Source organism: Athene noctua, chromosome 1, assembly GCF_965140245.1.
Source record: "Athene noctua chromosome 1, bAthNoc1.hap1.1, whole genome shotgun sequence".
Lineage (NCBI taxonomy): Eukaryota > Metazoa > Chordata > Aves > Strigiformes > Strigidae > Athene > Athene noctua.
In genome coordinates, this window is record NC_134037.1 from 208144683 (window position 1) to 208169972 (window position 25290).

At 37.7% G+C, this 25290-nt stretch overlaps 1 protein-coding gene across 3 annotated transcripts in view; it reads left to right on the forward strand.

The window, feature by feature from the left end:
* The window catches only part of ABCC4 (ATP binding cassette subfamily C member 4 (PEL blood group)), a 150774-nt gene that overhangs the window by 52108 nt on the left and 73376 nt on the right, over window positions 1-25290 (forward strand). For all 3 annotated transcript variants that reach the window (XM_074911542.1, XM_074911551.1, XM_074911560.1), the window contains exons 15-19: window positions 440-655; window positions 2600-2740; window positions 4111-4148; window positions 5059-5159; window positions 8152-8298. In XM_074911542.1, coding sequence (XP_074767643.1) covers window positions 440-655; window positions 2600-2740; window positions 4111-4148; window positions 5059-5159; window positions 8152-8298 — 643 coding nt within the window. The remainder of the gene's footprint in view (window positions 1-439; window positions 656-2599; window positions 2741-4110; window positions 4149-5058; window positions 5160-8151; window positions 8299-25290) is intronic.

A 25290-nucleotide genomic window follows, 5' to 3' on the forward strand; every position in this document is an offset into this window, starting at 1 on the left:
TGTAAGAAGTGGAGAAATGGTTTAGCTTGCTCCTTGCAGATCTGTGAGGACCAGAAAATTAAGCTAGTATTTACCCCTAGCATGGTGTAGTATAAAAACACTGATGTGTATGCATGTAGTTCAATAGCTTATCCTAAAGCTGCATGGCTGTCTCCCACAGCTTCTTCAAGGAGGTAATTCTTTGTAACTAGGACTTTTATCATCCCATTTGTATGCTCCTTGGACTTGTTAGCTGCCGGGAAGAGACTGGTTAGAGGGTGAAGAGACTGTTTCTGCTCTTCTAAACGAGGAGCTGATAGTTGGAGCCGTCAGCTCAGTTACTGCAGTGGGATGAGTGCTCAGCAGCTGCAGAACCTCAGAGGCAGCAAGGGTAGATAGGAAAAATTGTCCTTTACAGAAAGTGTATAATGAAGATAATCAAAGCTTATATTAATTGTAGGGTAAAATGGTGGGGAAAGCTACCTATGCAGAGTTCCTGAGATCTGGCATCGACTTTGCTTCCCTTTTGAAAAAAGATGAGGAGGTAGAGCAGCTGTCGGTTCCAGGAACCCCCAACCTGAAGTCTGCCCGCAGCCGAACCTTCTCCGAGTCCTCAGTCTGGTCCCAGGATTCTTCTGTCCACTCACAGAAAGATGGAGCAGTGGAACAACCACCTGTGAGTGCTCAAAGGATACATGTGTCTCGATTCTTGTCTGGCTGGTTTTTAACTTAATCTTCAACAAGAGCTTTCACTGCTGCATTGAATTTCAGGGTTGGATGGGTTGCCTTAGCAGGTGAGAGCTCGCATACAGTGGATCTGCCCAGCGCTGTGCTTGACTGGCAGTCCTGCCACCTGTGCTGCAGAGGGCAGGCATCCCACAGCTCTGTGCTGTTCTGTTCAAACCCAACAGAGTGAGTTTGTTCAGGTTCAGCATCAGTTCTGCTGGATGCAGAAAGGATCGCTGTAGCTGTCCAGAGATACCGCACTGTGCTTCCTTCATCTCTTCCTCTGATAGTGCTGCTTTAAAGGGCCAGCACCACTGTATTGGGTGGGTTCTGTCTGTTTGTGTAGTGCTGAGCTCAGATGAATACTTTCCCTGAATCCTGAGCTCTGGAAAATGCATGCAGAAGTGGTGGCTTTAGACAAGGTCTACATTTGCATGACTGGTGTTAAAATACCCACGTGATCTTGAGCTGGCCCTGAGGGCATAACCTTGGGACACCACTGTGTTGCTCTCCCCAACCCTTCTGTTGGTGAAAACGAAACACATGGTATGGTGCCAGCTTGACTTCCAGGTGCCTTGTTATCTCTTGATCTGTACAGTGCAAAAGTAGCCGTAAGGTTTCTCTACCAGAGGTGGCCTTCTGCTGGTGTCCTTGCATTCACACAGAACAACGCAGGAGCCCTGTAGCACTGCTAGGCTTGTGCTAGCACTGCATCCATGGAACAAATGGAACAAGTAATCCCTGCGAGTCCCTGATGATTGTCACTGTTATGATATGGGTATATATTATTTCTTTTTCTTTTCTATAATGAAAAGCAGTGAGATTAAGAAAATAAAAAAGAATACTACAGACTTTTTCATACCTTTTTAGAGCAATGGTTTTATGCCCCAAAGCAGTAAACTTATCTGATACTATTAATGTCCCAGCCGCAACTGCGCTATTAAATCCACAAAAGTGTGCCAAACGTTTTAGCAGCATTAGAGCTGTTGGATGGGGACAGGGGTGGAGGGATGGGGGATGGGACTGAAGAAACAAAAAAACAAGATAGGTTTCTCTTCTTTAATGGGTAAGTGGAATTTCTCCTTTCACATCTGAGTCATGTCTGTTGATTCCCCTGCTCTTGTACAGCCATGTCTGCTGACAACAGAATCAACTGTTATGTGCCCACTGACCTGGCACTAGTTTTCCTATCACATATACTGCTAAAAAAAAATAAATTATGGCATTTTGTTTATTTGAGTAGTTCTTTTACCTTCTTTATGTCTGTCTCATTTCTTTCCTTTTCTGTCTTTCAGTGTCCCCCATCCATTGTTTGCTTAACTTGACTTCTCGTTTGTCATTTTACTTGTTTCTCCTATTAACAGATGCTTTGTTGGTACTTAAAAGGGGACGATTAGAACTTTATGGGGAATTTGTTACTCTGGGCATATGTTGATTGTTTTTGGTTCATACTTGCAGAATAGTATTTGTTTTAAACACTTTTCTGAAAGAAAAGGTTACACACGCTTGCATTCTGAAAAAAGAATCTTTTCCAAGTCAAGGCCTTAGTTTCCAGAGCTGTTATGACTGAAGGTAGTATGAAAAAACCGTGGTTTATCAGTCAGAGTAAACATTTCTGGCTGTAAATGAAGTCATGTTACATTCTGTGATGCAGTGCAAAATAAAATTCCCACAGTGTCATTTTGCAGAATAGGTTTTTCAGTATTACTGCAGTGAGACTAATTTTTTTTTTGTCAAAGCTATAGTTTCAATAATTAAAGTTTTTATATGTGTAATCACTTTATCTCCTTATTTAATTGTTTGCCAATTCTGAACCATGACTTTCAAGTGGCTTAGTCTCAATCTGTAACTGCAAGGTTGATGTTTTTTATTCTGTGTTCTTTTTTTTTTTCAGGCTGAAAATGCACTGGCTGCAATGCCAGAGGAGAGTCGCTCTGAGGGAAAAATAAACTTTAAGGTTTACAGAAAATACTTCACTGCAGGAGCAAACTACTTTGTGATTTTCATACTTTTAGTATTCAATATTTTGGCACAGGTAAGTTGTTCGGAGCCACAAATAATACTGAATGTATTTTGGGTTTGCCTTTTTTCTTTCTTGTTAACATAGTGTATACTTGTTACTGTGAATTTTCATCTGAAATGTTTGGGAGCATGGTGTTTCTTAATAATTGTCATATTTGCAATCAAAGTTTTTCTATCGGCATGGAATTTTGGTACAGCATTGAGAGGTCTTGCACTGATACTTATTTCAACAGTTTTAATACTTCAATAAAGTAATTATTTTTCTGGCAGCATGCCACGGAAGTTATAAGCCAGTCTGATTTTTGGAGACAGAGAACAAAATCATAAAATGTATAAAGTAGTGTTTAACAAACCTGAACAGTCAATATGTCTTGAGTTGAGGGGAGGGTAAAGAGATTTACTGGGTATGGGAAGACAGAGTCTGACAGAGGTGTTAAAAGAAAATCTCATCTGCTGATAAGTGCAGGTAATATGAAGGGCTAGAGGGAGGCTCACTGTTTAGTAGAATAAGAAAGTGAGGAAGAGGATAGGCAAATATTGTGTGTAATGCAGCCTGTAGCAGGTATGTAAAAGAATTTTTAAACATGGAAAATTATTTTGAAACTTACTGAAAGAAATGGTGGGCTGAGGAAGCTGCGTGAAGATAGCTTATTGCCTTTTTCTCTGTTTCCTGCAGAGAAAGCTTAAATTCATTTCATGGAAATGATTGGTCTTGGCTGTAAAAAATAGTCTATATATTTAGACATGTTACTTCCTTTTTCCTTGTTCTTGAATTGAGTCTATTGGGAAGATAGCTGAGCAAGATCAAATCTCTGCAGTAGACCGCCCAGAACTTCAAATTCACGTGAACAGAGGTGTATTTTGAGATAAATAACCCTGTTACAAGTTTGTAGTCACAGAAGGAAGGTGGCAGTAGGAGTTTTTCTCTTCCTATCTTCTCTCATCCTCCTTCAACCCTGTTTCTGGTAATTATCTCCTGTAAACACAAATTTCTGGACTGGTAACATCAGAAAGTTTGTTAATCAAAAAGCATTTTGGAATATCTCTAGTAGCAAATTTAGGAACTGAAAAAATGAGTTCTTTAATGTGCAATTAACATACATTAGGAAGAGCTGCTATATTTTGTTTGCTTGAGTGTATTGCTTTCCTTTAGTTTGCTATCATGTAAGGTAATTTAAGGTAACTTCTTTCTTTGTAGATGGTTCTTATGCATCTTCTAATGTGCTTTGCAAATTGCTGCTGGTCTTGAAAGACTGGATGGCATACTTTCCTGAATATGTGATGTTTTCCCAGAGAACATGAAAGAATAGCAAGGAAATTTAACTTTACAATGTTCTTTTTCATTTTGTAAGATGATTCTTATATTTGCCTCTTTTGCTTAAGGTGGCATATGTGCTCCAGGACTGGTGGCTTTCTTACTGGTAAGTTGAAGATAACTGGTCAGTCATTTCTGCCTTTTCAGTCAAGTGTTGTTTGCCTAATAGAAGTCAGTATTGTATAGGTGGTGGTGGTAAACCTGTTCTAGAAAACTTCAGAATATCATAGAATCATATCATAGAATGGTTTGGGTTGAAAGTGTCCCTGAAGATCATTTAGTTCCACCCCCCCTGCCATGGGCAGGGACACCTTCCACTAGCCCAGGTTGCTCCAAGCCCCGTCCAGCCTGGCCTTGAACACTGCCAGGGAGGGGGCAGCCACAGCTTCTATGGATAACCTGTTCCTGTGTCTCACCACCTTCACACTAAAGAATTTCTTCCTTATATCTAATCTACCCTCTTTCAGTTTAAAACTGTTATCCCTTGTCCTATCCACTACACTCCCTGATAAAGAGTCCCTCCCCATCTTTCCTGTAGCCCCCATTAAGTACTGGAAGGCCGCTATAAGGTCTCCCTGGAGCCTTCTCTTCTCCAGGCTGGACAACCCCAATTCTCAGCCTGTCCTCATGAGGAAGGTGCTCCAGCCCCCTTATCATCTTTGTGGCCTCCTCTGGACCCACTCAAGCAGGTTTATGTCCTTCTTATGTTGGGGGCTCCAGAATTGAGCATAGTACTCAAGGTGGGGTCTCACAGGAGAGGAGTAGAGGAGGAGAATATGCTTGATCTTTTTCTGATCTCCGCTCATTTTGTGTGGGGGAAAAAAAATTAACTTTATGCTGAAGTGTAGCCTGTGATTGCTTCTACTCATGGTGTGATTCGTGATAACATCAGTACACGTGATCTTTTGAACTAAAGATTTCAACAGAGTTGAATCCAGAAACGATTGAACGTAGTGCAAATGAATATTTGCAGAATGTGATTTGATGATAGTTATCTTCTGTATGCATTTCCACAGGGCAAATCATCAAGAAAAGTTGAATGTCACAACAAATGGAAATAATGGAGCAAATGAGACTGAACACCTAGACCTTAATTTTTATTTGGGAATTTATGCAGGTAATTACACATGCATGTGTATATGTCTGAAGAACTGTTCATTATCTGACCTATCATAATAAACAGTTTTGAAAGGTGCAAAGCAATGGCAATGTGGGGAAATGTGATTTCCAGCAGTAACTGAATAATGTTTTAACAGATTAGGAGCCTGAGTCTTGCTTCCTGACTAAATTAATTGGAATAAATAACATCTAAAAATCTAACAGAAGAAACAGGTTGAATGCAGACTCTTAATATGCTTTGCCTGGATTTTGGAAAGTAAACTAGGAATTAAGTATTCAAAAAGCCAGTCACTGTAAGGTTGTGGTTATTGTCTATACTAATAGGTCATCGAGCTAAATCCTTCAGTCATTATATGGATGGGCAAGAGGGATTAGAAATGGATCTTCATTCTGTGCTGTTCTAAAACTTGGCATGGCTACATTCCTTCTGAAGTTCCATAGCAAAAGAACCAGCTTTTAAAAAGCATCCTAGATGGGTATGCAAAGCAGGATATTAAAAACATTTCAATATATTTCAATAGGTAGCCATATGCTTCTATTCAACCATATGGTTCTATCCAGAAAGGTGCATTTATCCTTGTATTCAGGCATCCAAACATCTTAAAATATTGCTCTGAAAGGTAGTAAAAATTGGCATAGAAAAATCGTGTGGGGAAATATGCTCTCAGACTCTGCTATTTAGCAGTTCTTGTAGTGTATGGTTTTGTGTGACATGGTAATGTCTTGACAGAGATGTAAACGATAGGTCTGAGAAAACAGGTGGAATACCAGAAGAATATGCTTTGAATGTATTCAGAAACATCTCTCATGAGTGAGGATAGGTGGAGGATTTTTTGGGGGAATCCACGTGATCTAAGTGCTTGACCTAAAACATTGTGCTTATCCTGGGAAGCAACAATTTAGGAGCCAGATATACTTGGCTCTTATTTTCTCTGTGTAATGTCTTATTTCATGAACCGTTCCAGTGGATTGCACAGTATGATTAAATGTGGCAAACTCGGTTTTCTCTGACCATATAACCTAAATCATGTTACAGAAAATTTTATCCTTTAAGGAAATTTCTTTTTCTAGATAGCAGAACAGCAAAAGTTACCTTTATATTGAAATGTTCAGATAGTTTAGTGAGATATTTGCAATAGTTGAACAGACAGCACTGACTTACAAAATTGTAAGTGCAGTTGGAAAAGTTATAAAAAGATGGCACATTTCATGTGAAGTGCATGATAATCTAACAACTTTTTCTACAACCTCTGAAGCTGTATAAAATAATTTAACATTTTAATTTTCTCAATAGAAAAAGAAAAAAAATTGCCATGGTAGCTCCTTCCTAGTGCTTGTTGTTTGAGACATGACAGATTTAGAAGAGTAAAATTTCTGTTAATGGGAAACCCCACTGGCTAGAACTGAGGCACCAATTCCACACCTTTTCTGTAAAGTGAGTGTGCAAAGAGTCCTTGCCTCTCATACTGAGATGGTAAGCTTGTAAATGGGGAAAGCTAAAACCTTTGGTGTGAGACACTCACTCCACATAAAGGACTGGAAAGTCTCATTCCTCCTACTTCTCCCTGGCCATTAGGGTCTTTTCAGGTGATTTGTTTGGTGAGGGTCATGCCAGCAGCTTCCAGTAGCTTCCAAGCCTGAGTGAAGTTGTACAGAAATGTGGGGATCCCTGGGTGTGCTCACTCTCCTTCCACCACTCCCGCAGACTGCTGTTAGGCATGGGCTCTGCCACAGCCTTCTGCTTAGTACCTCTTCTGTTCCCTTTTTGCGTGACGCACTTTTCTGTCTGGGTATGTGCAGTGGAAAAGTTGTTTTCTTTTACCTGGCCTGGAATACAGCAGTCAGGGTAAGTCAAACAAGCTCTCATCCCAGCCACACGCTTTTTTCTTAAAAACAGCACCACATGGAACATGGGTAATAAACTGCGAGCAGACAAATGAAGTAGCGGTACCTTTTCTTGCATCCTGGGAGGGTACAGCAGTAAGCAGGATGGAATAACTGATTGACTTAACCACGTCGTATTAACTTAAAACCTCACTATTTTCCACTGTTACTATAGCTGTATCTGAATGGCGTCCATTTTTAACCTGTCCTTAGTATAGGCAATGTTTTATGTTGATAGGGTCTAACTTAAGGGTGTCCTCAAGGCCTGAGCATCTGGGCTTGTGGTGGCTATGCTTAGTTTCCACAGCAGATTACCTGGAGCCTGGAAGCACCTTCACTGTTCACCTTCATTGACTAGGAATTTGGGCAGCCACATTGAAGATTACACACAGCAAACAGAGAAGCACCAATCTCATTCTTTGTTTCCACCTTTTGCCCTGTAGCACCCCTGTCTTGTAACTGGAGATGTGCCCAGAAGAAAGACAAACAGTCTGCAGACCAACTCCCTAGAAGGGTTCTATTTCACATGGCATAAGGGATGAATCTTATACTGTGTTAAAGAAATACACATAATTTAAATGATTTGATGTGGTTTACAAGGGGAAGAATGGCATGAGTGGTTTGGGCTGATTGAGAATAACACGAGGTTGTCTCTAAATAGCCGTGTATATATTACTTGGTTAATACCTGCTGGCAAATGTTGAATCTTCACAGTGACCTCTGCAAGCCACAATTATACACGGCACTGTGAAATGAATTTCTTTGCAAAGCTGTTATGCAGGAGGTTTTAATACAGATTTATTTCATGGGTTAACAGACATTTCCTACATTTCTATAAAGTACCAATTCTTTAAAACCGAAAAAGAGAAATTGTTTAAATTGATGTTATGATAGTAACTGAAGCTAGTGACAAATAGAAGATACCTGTTCTATACTCAGTCTGAGTCCCTGGGCTTATGTTTGGATTCCTGCTATATACAGAAGTCAACAAAATTTGGTTTTAGTTCAGTTTTATTTTTAAGGTCTTTTCCTTTTGAAAGATCCATATGTGTATGCATGCTCCGTCCATGTTTGGTTTTTTGTTTTGTTTTTTTTTTTAATTTCAGGTTTAACAGTGGCTACAATACTGTTTGGCATAATAAGAAGTCTTCTGGTGTTTCAAGTTCTTGTTAATTCTGGTCAGACTTTGCACAACAAAATGTTTCAATCCATTTTGAAAGCTCCTGTCTTGTTTTTTGACAGAAATCCTATAGGTAAGTTTAATAGTAAAAAAGCCCTTAACATTTAATGTACCTCATTGATTATGTTAACTGTTGTATTTGTGGGCAATTATGATTTGATAGTATTTTTGCACACTTGTGTGGCATTTTGCTTCTTTTACTTAAAATCTTTAACAGTGTGGTCTTTTTAAATTCAAAAGCCTTACTGCTGGTTGATAATTTTGGCTTCCTGGTGGTTGATCTTACTCTCTTCAGATGCAGTCTACAGAAAGATTAATTATCTGTTGCTTTGGTGTTGTACACTGACCTGCTACTTGCATTGCCATTCTGGTTCAGTTACACAGGGGTCTCTTCCACATGCTGCATGTATATGCATGCATTTTGTGGGTATGCCTTTCTTGTGCTTTTCTGTGGAAGCTTAACCCCAACAGTCATTTTCCCTTTTAAAACGTAATTCTAAGCATGTGTGGCAATTCACAGTTTCGAGAAACTGTGTATCTTCCAGAATGCACAAAAGCATAAAGCTTACAATTTAAAACTCTAATCCAGACCCTTATGTTCTTCCAAAAAAAAAAAAAAAAGGAGAGAAGCTGGAGCAGAGTGAACAGAGTGGGGAAGTGGGGTAGTACTGATTAACTAGCCAGTCTTGCATGAGGAGCAGAAACCTCATGGTCTTCACTCCCTTGAAAAGGAATATAGGCTTGTTCTCATAGTTCCAGAAGCTGTTTAATGATTGTAAGGGTGTATAAGGATAGCTTTATTGTTTCAAATAAACTAGTAATATTTTCAGGAAAAAAATATGTGGAGAAAAGGTTTATGTCCATAATATGATGAATGAAATGTGTACAGTTTCCCCTTTATTTTTTTTAAAGGGGGCTCTAAAACTGCAAAAGTTTAAGGCTCTGTTACATGGTCTATTTGTACTGTGAGTTTGTGGTAGTGTAAATTCAAGGCCACTGCAAAGGATTAGAAGTGAAGCCATAAGCTCAGGAGACAGGTTAGCGGAGAGCTAGTGAGAGCACATACATCAGAAGGAATTGTAGTACTGATGGGGTTAGTTGTTAGATAGACAAGGATTTTCCTCTTTGCTTGCTTGCTCTGTGTGTGTGTGTGTGTACAGCATATGAAGTAACTGGTTCATCATAACAAACTAAGAACTACAGAGTAAACATCAGGGACAATGTAGAGTAATAAATAACAGTTTGCTTTGTAACATACTGTGAAGCTCAAATTAGCAGTGCTTTGTAAAAGTGACATCCATAAAACCTGCCTATCACTGGTATTCACACACTGTCGTGACTTACAGATGTGTGTTTCTATTTATCAGGACATACTTCTTAATAGAAGATTAACTTCAGTGTGCATATATTTCTTTCCCTTGATCTTTCTTTTGGTCATGGCAGCATGCAAAGGTACTGCTGTCCTGATCTATACATCTTTTGAAAAAGGAAAAAAGAATGACATGTGAGATGATGCTCTTGTTCAGAACTGCAGCATGTAGCAGTTCTGAAATTCTTTTTAGCGTCTGTATCTCATTGTCTGATTTATGTGGGTTTTTTTACCATGTATTTATCTTCTAGAACTTCAGATGCTATTTTTTTTTCATTGGGGTGAGATTTTTTTAAGTAGAAGTCTCTTTTTTTTCATTTTCCTTTTTTTAGTATGCCTTATTATGAAAACACACACTAAAAAGAAATTGAAATTATTAAAGGCTTCTTTTTCTATGGTTGTGATTGTAACAGCCAGGCCAAACTATTAGTTAGCAAAGCTATTATATTAGCAAAACTATTATATTAGAAAAGCTGATATTGCAGTGTCAGATATGTCATTAAGCATCCAGCATGTTCTCAGTATTTGCATGAGGTCTCATCATAACAGAAGCAACTGCTGAACTGACTGTTGCTGTTTTATTTATCCAAAAATGATCAGCAATTAAAAAATGCCACGGTCAGTATTTTGAACAGATGGTGATCCATGTTCCAAAGTCAAGGAAGGAAACTTAAATAAATAGATATCCCAAGATCTCAGTCATTCTTATTGGAGAAACAGACTAATGAGCAGCATCAGGGAGTCGACATTAGGAAATGGAAATATGTAGTGAATCATGACATGTCTGTCAGCTCCCAACAGTGTAGATCCAATCAGTCGTGGTGAATAAATGAGATGACTTATTCCTAAAAAAATTATGCTTTGTGAATCACTTTAGGCATGAGCCCAAGATCTCTCTTTACAGATTGCATTAGCATTATATAGGGAGGGAAGGTTTTAAAGGGAATAGTAACGAGTATCTTACCCACATGATATAAGAATTTGAATGCATTTTTGGAACCTGGCTTATATAGCAGAGACAGAAGAGGAATAGGAGGACCCCCTCTCCTTGATCCCTCCACACCCAGAAATATTTTTACATACACAGATTTCACCTTTCTGTTATTTGGTATAGATCTAAAAACAGTTAGACATCACTGCTATGTTTTCCATTGGAAGAAGCTTATTAATAAATGACTGTCCCTTTCTTAAGCACTTAACCTAACCGTGTTGAGCTGATAATCCTGACTAAAGTTTATTGTGTTATCCAGCATTCAGAAAGAATGATCAGCTATTTATGACTGAAATTCAAATTTATCAGCAGATATGTATAGAGCATCACTTAAACAGCTATAGTGAAAGCTTGATGGGAAGTTAGAGGGTAAGTGATTGTATTTTGGGCTTTACTATATCTGACGAGTGTTTGTTTATTTTTTGTTTATTTTTTGGAGTGTAGAATTTGACTCTCTTGAAATGTCCTTTGCTCTTCTATCTATGTCCCAGTAAGGTAGTTGCATACTTGTCAAGGTATCTGTAAGGAGGAAAAGGTGGATGTTTTCTACATCATACTGAATGCTTTATATATTCCTCTTCATGTGTCACTTGCAGGAATAAAGGGGTTGATTTCTGTGCACATCTAGCACAAGAGGGCAGCATGATCTGTTTTATCCCAGTCCAGCATTACAACAGCTCGTCAGAAGGATAACAAAATTTACCTGCTATGTTTTTAGAGGTGATATTTGAGGAGTGAATTTTCAACCTCTCCACTGAGCAGTAGTAAAGTGGTTCCGTTCAGTTCTCCTCATTATCTGCAAATATAATACTTTCTCTTAATCTTTTACGTGGTAAGATTTTCAGCTTCGTGTATGGCTGAGTTCAGGAACTTTGTTGGCTTTGTAGTTAGTGGCCAAAAGTCAGATAACCCTATTGAGTCTGATGCTTTAGTCCTGTCAAGGAGACCTTCTTCAGCCATTATTCATTCCTTTAAATTTCTTTTTTCAAGATGTTTGTAACATTTCAATACAAATTTGATAGAAAGCTAGGTAAAAGGCACCAGGACTTCAGCAGCAGTGACTTGAATTGGGGGTTCACTCTTTTGAAATTAGTTTCTTATTGATAATTTAGGACACCCTAGTTTTGACAAGCTTCAGGATTTGATTCAAGATTACTTGCTTAGCTTGTAAATGAATTGTTCTTTTCTGGGATTTGGGGACAGAGATTACTTTAGAGAAGGGATGCTAATGTGTAACTGCATCACTTTCAGTAATGGTAGTTTTAGTAGAGATTGTGTGCAATTTTGAATTGCATTGAGTTTAGGAAACTGAAACTTACTGCTGCTGTGCTGATGGGTGCTATAAGAATGAATGAATGATATACATGAATTTGTTCAGATAAAATAGGAATATCTTCCCCCTCCAGAGATATGTCTGAAATTCAAAATTGAACCAGAACCACTACAGAAATGCATATGAAAATCTAGTGCTTTTTTTTAAAAAAAAAAAAAAAAAAAAAAAAAAAGTAGTATCTCTTCAAACTCTTGGTCCTGAGAGTTCATAGGAAGAGAAGAAATACTTTGGCAGATAAGATGGCATTTCTAGCCTTCCTAGAAACAGAAAGCATGGAATTTTATGGTGGTTGTCCTCTACCTGTTAAATTAGCAGAATTTTTTTTCCCATAAATGCTTTGTGGAAGCATTAAATAAGTATTGATCCTTTTGGGTGCTTATCCAGACTTTGAGACTTGACCAGGTTGTAAAGAGAAATATTCTCCTGTTTTGGCAGTCAGAAATGACATGCTGAACTGATACCTAATAGCAGCACATAAAAGCAATATCCAAATATTAAAAGATAAAAATGTGAAAGAAAGTTGTTGTTATAATGAAGAGTTTTTCTTTAAGGCATAAGGATTTTAATTAGGGTGTTCATAAATCAAGTGTTGAAGCATCTATAATTCGACAGAGAAAGTTTCTTCATAGGATTAAAAGCGTGTTCATCAATGCACAAGTACCTGTCTGCATCTTATCTGACAGAAACGTCAAACGGGCAATGTTGTTAAAGTGTTTAAACTGTATAATTTTTGCAACAAATATGACATTTCAGCAGTCTGAAAATTACAATGCTGATAATGAGGTTGTTAAATTATACTCTATCAGTTGGATAGTGAAACTGCTCTACTTAGTGTACATTAATGTATGCTTGTTCACACAAGTGATTCTGCTGAACAAGTAGCATGTTTAAACAAGAAATACTGGTCTTAAACCCTGTGATTTACAGTAGGTGGTGTTTTGGCATATCATGCAGTTAACAAGGCAAAGCTTCATGTTAAAATATTTCATTTGTAGTCTCATTCATCATTGATATAAATATTCAGTAGCGATGCCAGAAAATGTATTGTATTCCTATTTGACTCAATGACTCAATTGCTTTCTTTTTTTTTAGAAACAAGATCTATGCTATCTTTCTGATGCAGTTTTCAGATATTTCCTTGTGGTCAAGATGAATTCTGCGGGGTTGTGAAAAACTATACCAGCTCTTTTGACAGCTTTCATGTTCTCTTAAGCTAATAAAAAAACCCCCACGTTGTCCTTAAAGCAGCAGAGGCTTTGTTTTTGACTTTCTGTGCCAAGCTCTAAAGCATGTTCACGTGTGCGCAGGTTTGTTAGTTTATGTTGAAAAGAAGTCCCTATAGGACAGCCTTTTGTTGTAATATAAAAACACAGATTCTCTCTTCCGTGTTGGTAATCACTTGCATTTGTTGTTATTAAGATGGCAACACAATAGGTTCCATCAATCATCAAGATCCTTAACAACCACACAATGTTGTAAATATTATGTTTGGGTGTTTGAGTGGAACAGCTCGTCACTGAAGAAGGTGTGGTAATTAAAACCTGTTAGGTTGCTACATGTGTTAAAAAAAAAAAACCCACACTTTAATGTTTTTTCATAGAACAATGGCAATGTGTACTTTAGACCTTATCAGGGCGTGATTATTAAATGATATTTTGTGGGAGTTGCTCATTTACTGTTAGTATTATCATGGCTTTTGTTAAGAGTTTAAATAGTCTTACACTTCCATGTGTTTTATCACCATTACGATTCTGTCAGGAACCTTATAAAGTTGATTGCTATAGGAGTAGTCTTTAAAGTTAGTAAATAGTACTTTGGAGTTAGGTTTACATTTATTATCGATTAGCATAACTCACTTCAACTCTATCCTATTTTTCTTTGCAATAATAATTAAATGAAACTTGGCCGCAAATTGATGAGACAAGCCTATTACATTTTCACTTCACCAAGTCAATGCTCACTGCATTTACACTTAATATGGGAGATAAAATTAAAAGGTTTATGGAAAAGCTGTTTGTAGGAGGGGACAGGACATTATTTGATAGGGGAATAGCACGGAGCTTGTACTGACAACCAGTTCCAAGTGCAGTCTCCTGCTTTGCTGGCACAAGATTTCACACCGATTCACAGGGATTTTCTATCTTCTTCACATTAAGATCCCCTGGTGGGGAAAACGGCCTGCTGCGAAACTCATTTCTGACCATATGCTGACCTGACCAGATACTGCAAAGTCTAGGTTTTTTCATTTGCTAAAGCAACTGCAGAGAGAGCTCTCTTGCCCCACCTTGGCCAAACAAAAAGGAGACATGGAGGAGTCAACCAGGACAGAGAAACCTAATTAAAAGTATTGGATTTAGAAGACTGCACAGAAGCTGTTCAGACATATCTTTCCTGCAAGTGTAGCTGGAAAGTAAAATCAGAGTTATGTTTTAGTCTCACATAGATGGCAGGCTATTTTGATGAGATTTGTGGCAAGGAGGAAAGAAACGTTGGTTGGAGACACTTGAAAACAGAGGGAGAAACTGCAATAATATCGATGGAAAAACTACAGGGTGCTTAAAAAGAGGGCCTAGCTGAGGTGATGCAGCTGCAAATAAGCTTTTAGAGATTATCTGAAGGATGGAAGGATTTTTTGATTTTGATAATATTTTAAATACTTTTTTTTTTTTTTGCTATTTTTAATCTGCTTTCAAATTGCTGGATGCTGCTGTGACTGTTGTGGATAGTGGGGATTGGAGGTGCCACATGGATAGGACTTCTCTTGCTGTTCATGGATGCCTGTTCTGGGTGGCATTTTTGAGAAATGAGGAAAATCTTATCAAAAACCCACTTTCATTCCACCTTGGAACAAGGCAGAAGCATTTCCAAAAGAATTATTTTTAGGAGGAGCAGGGCAGGGATAATGTAGCAGCCAGGTGGTGAAAGCATGTATATGAAACGTGAGGAAGGCAGCTCAGATCTTCTCCCTCTCTGATTTAATATGGGTCTTGAACATGTGGCTCCCCCATCCCAGCTGAAACCCTTACACATCAGACTCTTGACTCTTCTGGGCTCTTTTATGTCCATAACCTTTCACTGCTGTCTCTTACAGACACACAGACACGTACCACTGTGGTGTCTGCAGAGAAGACAAACCATTTTGGTGTTTCGGTTTTGTTATTTTTTTATTATCTGAATGACTGTAAATTAAAACAAAATTAATGCTATCACAGTGCAAACTCATTAGCACTGTTTTGCTTTATACTGCACAGAAATCTTTTTCCCAGATGATCCTAGGTAATCTGCACTGCAGCATCTGGGTGAATTAATCAGCTTTTTGGTTGGTTTTTTTTTTCAGATTGCCAACATCTTGCAGATTATGCAACAAGTGAAGATTACTTTGTGCCTGTGGTGATCTTGAAGTGTTTGGAAACAAAAGGCACTTCTCAATCCAAAATTAAAATTTCAGTGTAGAAGAGAATGGATGTTGTATGTGATATGCCTATTCTGTCAGTCCAGAATAAAAACCAAAGGATAGAAATCAACAGTTAGGGCAGTGGAAGTACTGACTCAGGCTCGACTTTAGTGTGCTGTTCAGTTTAAAAAATATAAACTTCAGAGAGTTAATATATATAAGCTATTTGCAAATAGTACAAGACAACATTACTTGATTGCTTTCCACCCTGTCTGCCCCAGGTGTTCTTTTTTTCTGTCAGAATTAGTAGGTACTTTATCAGAGGCTTTTTGTTATGTATTCAGGTGAATACACACCTGCAGGACCTCCTTCAGGTTTTGGTTTCTGATGTCATTTTATGCAAGATAATGTTATATTTGGAGGAGGCTGCATATGTTGAAAGCTACCAGTCTTAAGTGAGCTTTACAAAGTGTTTTAAAATAGCATCAAGCATATGAAGAACATTTTTGGTTTATTAGTTACTGGACAATAGTCCTGTAATTAGAATAGTAGTATGTAATGGACATTAATTATTGCTTGTGGCAATACCAGCCTTGAGGGTGTAGGTAGCTTGAAACTGGAAACTGCAAGTTCTTGGAGGTTTGTTTTTAATGCCCATTTAAATTGGTGCTCTTGTTGAACATTCTGCTAGGTGATTCTCATTTGTGTATTTTGTTGCTGTAGCTTTTGATTTCGGCTTGAGCAAAATATTTAGTTGTGGTGGTCCCTAACGAGAGGTTGTGGAGTGAGGAGATTGCTGACACATCTAGAGACGCTGAGGCTGCTTTAGCTGTTACTCACCTAATTCTGGGTAGGAAATTGTATTCACAGAGCCAGTATGTAAAGCAAGCTGACTGGTGTATGGGAGAAAGGTGTCAAAAATCTTCATTCTCAAATGTTTGATTCAGAATAGAAGTGCGTTGTATACTAAGGAGGTGGTTTTGTTTTCATGTTGGGCTTTTCACTGCTGTAGAAGACACAAATGACTATGGACCTGCCTGTCTACTAGTTGTAACATCCTATCATTCTTCTCATTTGCCAGTTAAAAAAATAATATAGAGGTCACTAATCTCCTTAAACCTGATCTTTTATCATGTGCTACTTGTTCAACATTTATGACATTCATAAACTCAAAAGTTTATAAAGTTAAACTCCTCATAAGTTCATGGGTTTTCTGTCCACCAGCATGGTCCTTGTCAGTTTTCACCCACTGTGTATTTTCACACTGTGAATTTATCCTCTGCTTTCTGTGTCTGGGAATGCTAATTAATCTACCTCTCCCAACACCTTTACACTGTCTTCTGCATATGTCCTGCCCTCTTTGAAGCATAAATCTTCCCTAGTCTGTGTTAATGTTGGGGCACAGAGTGCAGAATAATCTGAAGGTGCATGGAAAACTGAGGTGGTGACATGGACATTATTACTGGCAATTATAAGGTACAATGCATGAAGGATAGATGCCCTAACTTCTCTTTCTCAGTTTTCTTTTTATCAGATGTGATGAGATTTCTCTGTGTGTGTGGTAAACCTGTTTTTTCTCAATGAAGTTATTGTCTGTTTAATATGCAAATGATGCAATGCAGAATATTGCTAATTCGTGCGTAGGCAAGAAAAAACCCTCTGCTTTGTGGTAAGCTTCCCTTCATTGGGAATACATGTTCCTTTGTCCCTGCATGTATTCATTTCTCAGCATAATTTCATGTTCATCAGTCTGAATGTTCACAACCTAAAATAGATACAGTTCACTCTAAATTTTCAGACAAAGTTCCCACATCTGTTTTTAAGATGTCATAAGTAATGTCTCATACAGGAATACTGTTCTTGCCCCATCCTTTCTCGGACTGCCTAGAGGACAGCAAGTGATTAGATGCCAGCAGCATTTGCTCAGTGTTGGGTTTTTTTCCTCTCTCCTTTTTAATAGGAACATTTAAAACTGTAAATAATAAACTTTACACTGTCTCATTCATTTCTTCTTCCACTGCACTTATTTTATGCTTATAATCTGTCATGCTGGTCTTTAGAGAGAAGGTGGTGAGTGTCTGTCTTCACTTACATAGATTCGGTTTAGAATGTTCAATGTTTTATATGCAGCGATCTTCTCATTACATGGGATAATGAACAGTTTCAGAAGTACTGTTGATGTCCATCACTCCTTTTTGATTCTTGTTCCCTCTCACTAAAGTAGGGGAATATCCTTAATGCTGGGCAACCTAGTGAAGAACGTATATTTGTTATGACCTGTAACCATGAATAAATCTGTGCATTGCCTAATGAAATAGAAGCCTAACTTACTTTCAGTTTCCAGAAGGAGAAACTAAAAGCAAACTGAAGCACTGGGGTTCCTGTGCCTGTTCATACCAGATTTACTATATGACTCTTGCTTGATTAAGTTATCGTTAAGTATAAAGTACAAACAGCATCTTTGTTAGAGTAAGATTATCCTTTCAGTAATAGGGGTTAGGGGTTCAATTAGTAAAATACACAATTTTCTGGTATAAATTAATAGAACTTTTTCAAGTCCATGCTTATTTCTATTTTCTAGTCATTTAGGATTCCAGTTTGAAGAGTATGGATAATGAGGAATGACCAGGCAAAGAAGGATATTCACAAAGGTTAACATTAGCCTAGGTTTACCAGGTACGTGATAGAGAGGCAGGCTCTTCCAGGGCATTATCAAGAGCACCAATGTTAGGCTTTTGCTCTGAATCTTGCTGGAGAAGAGCCGTCTTTCCTGCCCACTACAGTGTGGGGGTTCAGGGTACCTTGCTGTCTGTGTGCTTAAGAATAGATATCTTAAAGTCTTCAGTATTCTGAATTTTCCACTAAATTTAAGAGAAAGGAATGAACCATAATTGTAATGTTTTATATATATATATATATATATATATACACACACATATATATTAAATATATATATCCCCCATATGCTTTACCTGATGTTGGCATAATGCTTCTTTCTCTTCTCCCGTCCTTCATTCCCTAGTCTCCTCTTAGAAGAACAATCCTCCCTCCCCGCTAGTCTCAACAGCCAGCCAAAAGTAAACAATTACTGTTAGCCTTCCAGAATATTTCTGGTATTTCCTGACTAAAAAATGGTAAAATGGTTTGAAGAAGAGTTGGTAGTAGTTACCTTTAGTCAGCTAATGTTTCCTTACTGTTGGAGAAAAAAAAATATTTGATGCTCATCTAGGACAAAAGATGTCTGCAGAAACCTCTGCAAATTGAAAGCATCAGAATTGTGAAATACAGGTTTTAGCTTTAAAAGAGTCATTTTTTTGTATTGAACTAACAGTATAGAGGGAACATTCTTTTTTCCCAATATTTTCAACAGAAAACTAGTTATACTAGCCTTGCTCTAATATTAAGAAATCTTATCTAGCGAGTGCTTTCAAAATAAAACCAAATTTGAGAGGAAGAAGTGCCTTGAGGTTTTTCTAAAGCTGACAAGTTTTAATATTCCAAATATGTAGTGACAATGATCTTTTTTTCATAATTAAGCTGCAAGTATGGTTTAATACTGAATTCAAAGCCATTCACTAAATGCTGCTTATATTTAAACCCCCAAAAAACCCCAAGAGAAAAAATAAAAAAATCAGTCCCAACATATTTTTTAAAAAAAATTGAGATAAGAAAAAATAAACTCTGCTGCACCTCAGTTTAATAACAGTGTTGCTCAGCTACTACCGAAGGCTTAAGGAACAGTGTTTAGAAGTGATTGTTCAGAAATAAGTGTTTCTCAAAGATTATGAGGGCTTATACAGATGATTTTGTTCACCTGCTGAGTGTTTGAGAGTAGAAATGTCCAATCTGACACTTTGCAGAAGTGTGTGTTTGCTTAAAAAAAATGGAAACACTCCTGTGGAAAAACAGGATTTCATTAATTATTTTCCTGTCTTAGCCATGCAATAAAGTAATATTAATGTACTTTTAATAGAGACATTAACATCCTGTGAAATGAAAAATCCCAAGTTTCTGAAATGATCTGAGATGTTTTCAGCTTAAAATATAGTGCTGTGACCACTGCTTAATTTCCTCATGCTTTTGCACCCTGTTTCTGTTGTTTGTACTTCTCATGAGATGCAAGACATTCACATGCTTATTGACTGCTTTCTATTAATTGTGGAGTAGGCATGGAGGTGCTTTGAACAGGAATCTTACATATTTTTCTATTAAATAGGCAGGAAAACAAGTTAGTTTTATGGTTCTTGGAAAAACAGAAGAATATATTAATTCTTTGACTCCATGAGAAGGAGATGCAAGAATATTATCCCAGCTAGTGACCTCCAGTACTAGAATAGAATAGAATAGAATTTGCACACTTCTTTGGATTGTATCTGAATTACTACAGAGTAAATGTGATGGCTTTCATCATGGAAGAAAAAGGCTTAAAAGGCCTTTCACACCCCTTAGGTTTGGTGCACAGCAGTGATTTGTATTTGTCTGTATTTGCCATCTTTGAAGGCATGGTGGTTCTTCATAATGGAGCTTGACCAGCAGGATAGACAAAGTGTGTTGTTGGTGTAAGAGGAAGTGTGATGGGTATAACTCTTGCTCCTTAGACCAGATTTGACTCTTGCTATATGCCTTTCTGCTCTAATGCCAAAGCAGTGCAGAGAGGAAACAGAATAAGGAAGGCAGTTATTTTAATTAGTGAATTCTAGACTATCTTCAAAGGCTCTGATACTTCGATCTAATTCAGTCTTCTGATTTTCTGTTGATTCTTCCAAATGCTTCAGACTTACTCAGACAAAAGCCTCTTTCTTCACAATTGTCACATTTCATTGAATCTCAAGTCTTGGTGATAGAGCTTAATTGTCAGCAAAATAAGTCTTGGTTTCTGTAAATTGTTTGATCCTCAATTGGTTTAGAAGTGACAATATACTTTCTTTTACAGGGTTTAGATATTGTTTCCATGTGGCATATGGAGCAAAGTTGGACCAACTAAAGAAATTATTTCAATTGTTTTCTGTCAGGAAAGCTTAGACAAAGAGCTTAGTCTCAGATCCTTTAAAGTTCAAGCATCTGCCACTAGGGGCAAAAATAATTTTCCTGTAGGCATTCATTTTTTATTGTGGATTTACTGTGCTGCTTCACTTGGTTGATAATCTAATTTAAACCTCAGAGATGAGTCATACCTCCTCAATGGGATTCACAGCTAGTTTAAATTCTCTGATGTCAGAACCTTTCAGTTCTTCTAGGATCTCTTTTCTGAACTTAATGGCCCTTTGCATGTTTGAATGTACTGAGGAGGAAAGAATATGACCCATACAAGCTGTAACCCTTTAGTGATATTGTTTTACAACATAGCTCAGGTTTTGTTTTCAATATTTATTTGCGTTTCTAGTTTAGGTAATTTGTGGTGTCTTGACTTAATTTAGGTCCTAGTCATGCCAAATGGTCCGTTGTGGACAAACATTTGCAGGTATGAGAGTGGTACCCCTTCTGGAAGGTGGAGTAGACAGCACCACATGGATTGTGTGCTGTACTAGAGGCTTTCGTTTCATAGGACCAGCATTTTCTCTACCAACTACGATATGACAGTTTTCCAGAAAAACACTGGATTTTGAAAGGGTATAAAACCTTGATGTCAAGAGACATTTCAGTCTCATTTCTTCGGAAAAACAAAAAACAAAACCCTAATTGGCCAGAAGGTCCTAAAAGTGTTTTAGAGTGATCCAAATGCTTAAACTGGTTCATGGCCTCTTTCCTGAAAGCATGACCACTGTATAGTTGACCACTAAGAACTTTAGGAATTGAATGTTTGTCTTTGGAATGTGAATTGCTATTTAAGGACTTCCTCTCCGGAGTCAGTCAGGGACAAAATAAACATTCAGAAAGTTAAGAGGCATTGTAAATACCATTCAGCTGTGATGAAAAGTTTATTGGATGCTTTTCATATGCATTCTGAATTTAAGCTACATTTTGAAAACCATCAGAGCCAACATTTGTTCTCTAAATACTATAATTAAATATCTACAATGCTAAGTTGTTACTAATTAATACTCTGTAATATTAATAGTGGTTAAGTTATTGACACAATTTTGCATTCTGTGGGTTTTTTGTTTGAACTTATACTTTTGTTTCGTATGTTTTAATGATGTATCCACAAATTGATCCAGAATCAGGTTCTGTGCTCATGCTGTTTCGTGAGGAAGGAAGGAAAAACACAAGCTACTTTTATGTCATTTAATTTTGTTATTATATGTGTATTTCTCTATTTTAATCCTGCCTTTTGGTTAATGCCTTTTTAAATGCAGAATAACAGCAGAACTGTTTTAAAACAGCTTTTCCCAAAACATCTGGGATCAGATTATAATCAGTAATTATTTTTTAAAATTGTAGTGTTTATTCCACAATATAACTTGTGCTTTAGGTCTAGAAGAGGATGTTATAGTGTTCTGTATATTGGATATGGATACCTGAAAGGAAGGTACTTTTGTCATAGTCTTTGCATTGCTGCTCTGGTTCGTCCAATTCCTTACAGTCCTGAAACTTCTTTCATTCTAGTATGTCTGATCCAGTTTCAGCAGAGAAGCTGCTGTCTTGGAAAAAAAAAAACAAACAACAAAAACCATTGTGATGAAAATGCATGTCATATAAATTAAATGAATGCATAAATAAATGAACTGTTAAGACCCAAAGGCAGACATGTTTATTTTGAAGGAAGAAATAAAACTTTTATTGAGAATTCCTCTACCTGAAATTTTAATTGGTGTTGTGAAATCTTGAGACCCCATGTGAATGAAATTAAGCAAACTAATTAGAGTGTACTCTAAAGACTAACTTGAAACACAGCTGACTTGCCCCTGCAGTTCTGTAGTTAGCAGAGTGAAATATGCTCCCGTAAGAGCAGTTTAAACCAAGAAGTAAGTAAAATCCTCTGAATTCTTCTCTAAAGGCATCTTTCTCAATAGATAGTGGGTTTTACCTCATCTGTCTAAGTATAACCTTGTGAATAGTCTGTGTGTATCAGAAGCTTATGGCTATGCAGTATGCCCTGGATGCATTTTGCCATCTCTCTTCTGATGACAGTGGCCTTTTGGCTTCCACTATTTTAATTGGGGAACTATTGCAGAACCTGATGTCTCACTTGCTGTAAGGTTTTCCCATGTTTTTCAGTGTAAAACACCCCTCCTGTTGCCTTTACAGCTCGTGTAGTTATTGTAGTTCCCCTATCTGGCTCTTCTTGTCACTCTGCATTTCCAAAACATTAATTCAGGCACTCTTCTAGTTTAAGTGTTGCAGCCACCTTCTGTTCACCTTCTGTTCTCACTTGCTTTGTCCCAAACTCTTCCACGCTTCCTAGCCTATGCTTTACCACGTTAAGCTTCACGCCGTGGTTGTGTGGGATGACATTCTCTTTTTCAAGTGTACTTATTTGCATCCAGAACTTGTGCCATTCCATGGTGAAGGGGAATGGAAGAAGCAGTGTTGAAGGAAGAGGGAGGAGAGGAAATGGGGAGTGGATATGCAGTGACTGAAGCAGGGGGTGAAGGATAGGGCACATGCAAGCAGCCAGTCTGCACAGGGCAAAAATTCAAGTCAATATGTACTAAGCTCTCTCGATATCCAAACATCCCAAGTTCGGCAACTTCTGTGACTGTTACTGCCAGCTAGTCTTTTGACAGTTCTGTCTTGCAGCTCTTCCCCAGGGCCAGATGGAGAGAAGGCTTTTTCTTGATCTTATGGCCCTGGTGTACTTTGAGGAGTCTATCAGGAGGTGTAGAAAGGAGTGTGGTTTCATTTGGGCATTCCTGGTAGCTGGAGCTGTTGGCACATTCATGGGTTTTTTCCTCCCTCCATCATCATTTTGTCTGCTTATCTTTCATGCTTACATTGTTTTAACTTCCTGCTCTCTGTGCAGTAAAGTTCATCCACAAGCTGGCTGCTCTTCATCTTAAAATCATCTACACCAGTATCATTGTAACCACAGCGTAACTATACACTGACAGTAGTTAAACGTATGGGTGGAGAAGCTCGTTAATTCCCTGACCCCTTTGTTTTCCCTTACTTAAAAAAAAAAAAAAAAAAAAAGGCAAAAAGACATGCATCTTGTCCTGCAACTTTTTGTTCCAACTTACTGTTACATCTTCCCTTTGCTTGTTGTTCCTTTTATAGTCAATTGTGTTGGTTTCTCTTAACTGACACAACAAACTCTTCAGGGCAGAGCATGTTGCTGACTACGTGATGGTCCACTGTGCATCCTAGTGAGCTTCTGCCTCCCACTTCAGATATATTAATCCTCTTTTGGGTGTTTCTGTCATGCAAATAACAAATGACAGTGTTCTCAGGAGTCCCTTGTTACAGGCAGCACTCTTCTATTTTTGCCTGTTTATTTATTTAGGAGTTCATAGTGCTGGACAGCTGTAAATCAGAGCTTCACAGTGAAGTCTGTCTTTGAATGGAAGAAAGACAAAATAGATTATAAATTGTATTCACTTTTGCTTGAATGACTGCTCAGTGAAGCCATTTTTTTTTTCTCTGATGTGTGTGAATTTTTTCTCTGTTTATAGAAAAGTGAAGAAATGTTGCTGTTAACATATTTATGTTTATAATTCTGAGTTTTTTATTTAAAAGCCATGAAAAATAGAAAATTATAGGACTATGTTGGATTTTTCTTTAATTGATGTGTATGTAAGCATATTTTTAAAAATAATTTAACTTCTAGCATTCAGCTGTCAAAATCTAGGGGGATGAATTTAAGGTATGTTTCTACATGAGCATTAAAAGTTCTCTGGTTTTGATTTATATACTAATAGATTTAGTATGGTCAGCAGCTACTTATTCCTCACTTGCAGCTACTTACTCCTGGTATGTTTTTCTTTTTTGTTTTTGAGGTGAAGCTTTCTAATAGTTGCCCAGTAGAGGGGGTCCAGTAAAGTCATATGCAGTACAGTGTAACTTTTCACAATGCTTAGCATTTAATAATTATTAAAATTTCTTTTTTTTAATATGAATATAACTTACAGTAGAGAAGAGGTCATATCTTGGTTTTTTTGTTATTTGAATGTATACTATATCCCACATTTCCATTTTAGTGTTGTTGATTATAGCTTAGACTTTGAAGAAGTTTATATTCTAGAGATATTTTTTTCCCCAGAAGCTGATCACCCGAAGAAGTGCATTGTCAGACTATATCTAGATTCCTTTGGACAGCACTCCTTTCTAGAAGAAAATGCTTGGGATGTGGTTGCCTTCAGCTTTTCTGAGACAAAAGATGTTGGTTGTTTCTCAGGCAAGATTTGCAAGTGGAATTTGGTGCCAATCACAAAACCAAAGAGGAGGTGAAGTCATCCCTCCTTATACCCTACAGCCTGCTGCACAGGAAAGCATCCACTACATGCCTTAAATTAGGCCAAACAAAAAAAAAAAAAAAAAAAAAAAAAAAAAAAAAGGGATTTGAATCCATCTATAGTCCCTCCCATGCTGATTGCTGTAGCCTTCAGGCACGCACTCATTTGCCTTCTTCCGGTGCCATGCTTATTTACTGATTCATCCAAAGGGCGAGCAGCTTCAAGAGAAGAGTCTGAAGGAGGCCTACCGCAGAATTGCCTCTAGTAGAGCAATTAACATGCTTGCTGGAGAGGTGGGCAACCCCACATTCAGTGCATGCTCAGTGACTGGTAAAAACAACACATTTTCTTGCATCTCTGCTGAACCTTCACCTCTCATGTAAGTGTCCTGACCCCTGGGCTTGACTGTATTTTTATAAACAGGACAACAGGTTTCTCAGTATCTTCTTCCTTTGTGGTTTTGTGAATGATACATAAGTTGGGAATCTAGTTGTTTCCAAATTTTCTGTGACTTTTCTCTAACATGTGGTTTAAAATGTCCTAAATTGAAGAAAAAATTTTAATTTCATAGGGGGTGTGTCTTTGTTAAAACACAGCAAATTTTTCAAGCAAATGCTTCGATTATGTGCACAGCAAACTAGAAGAC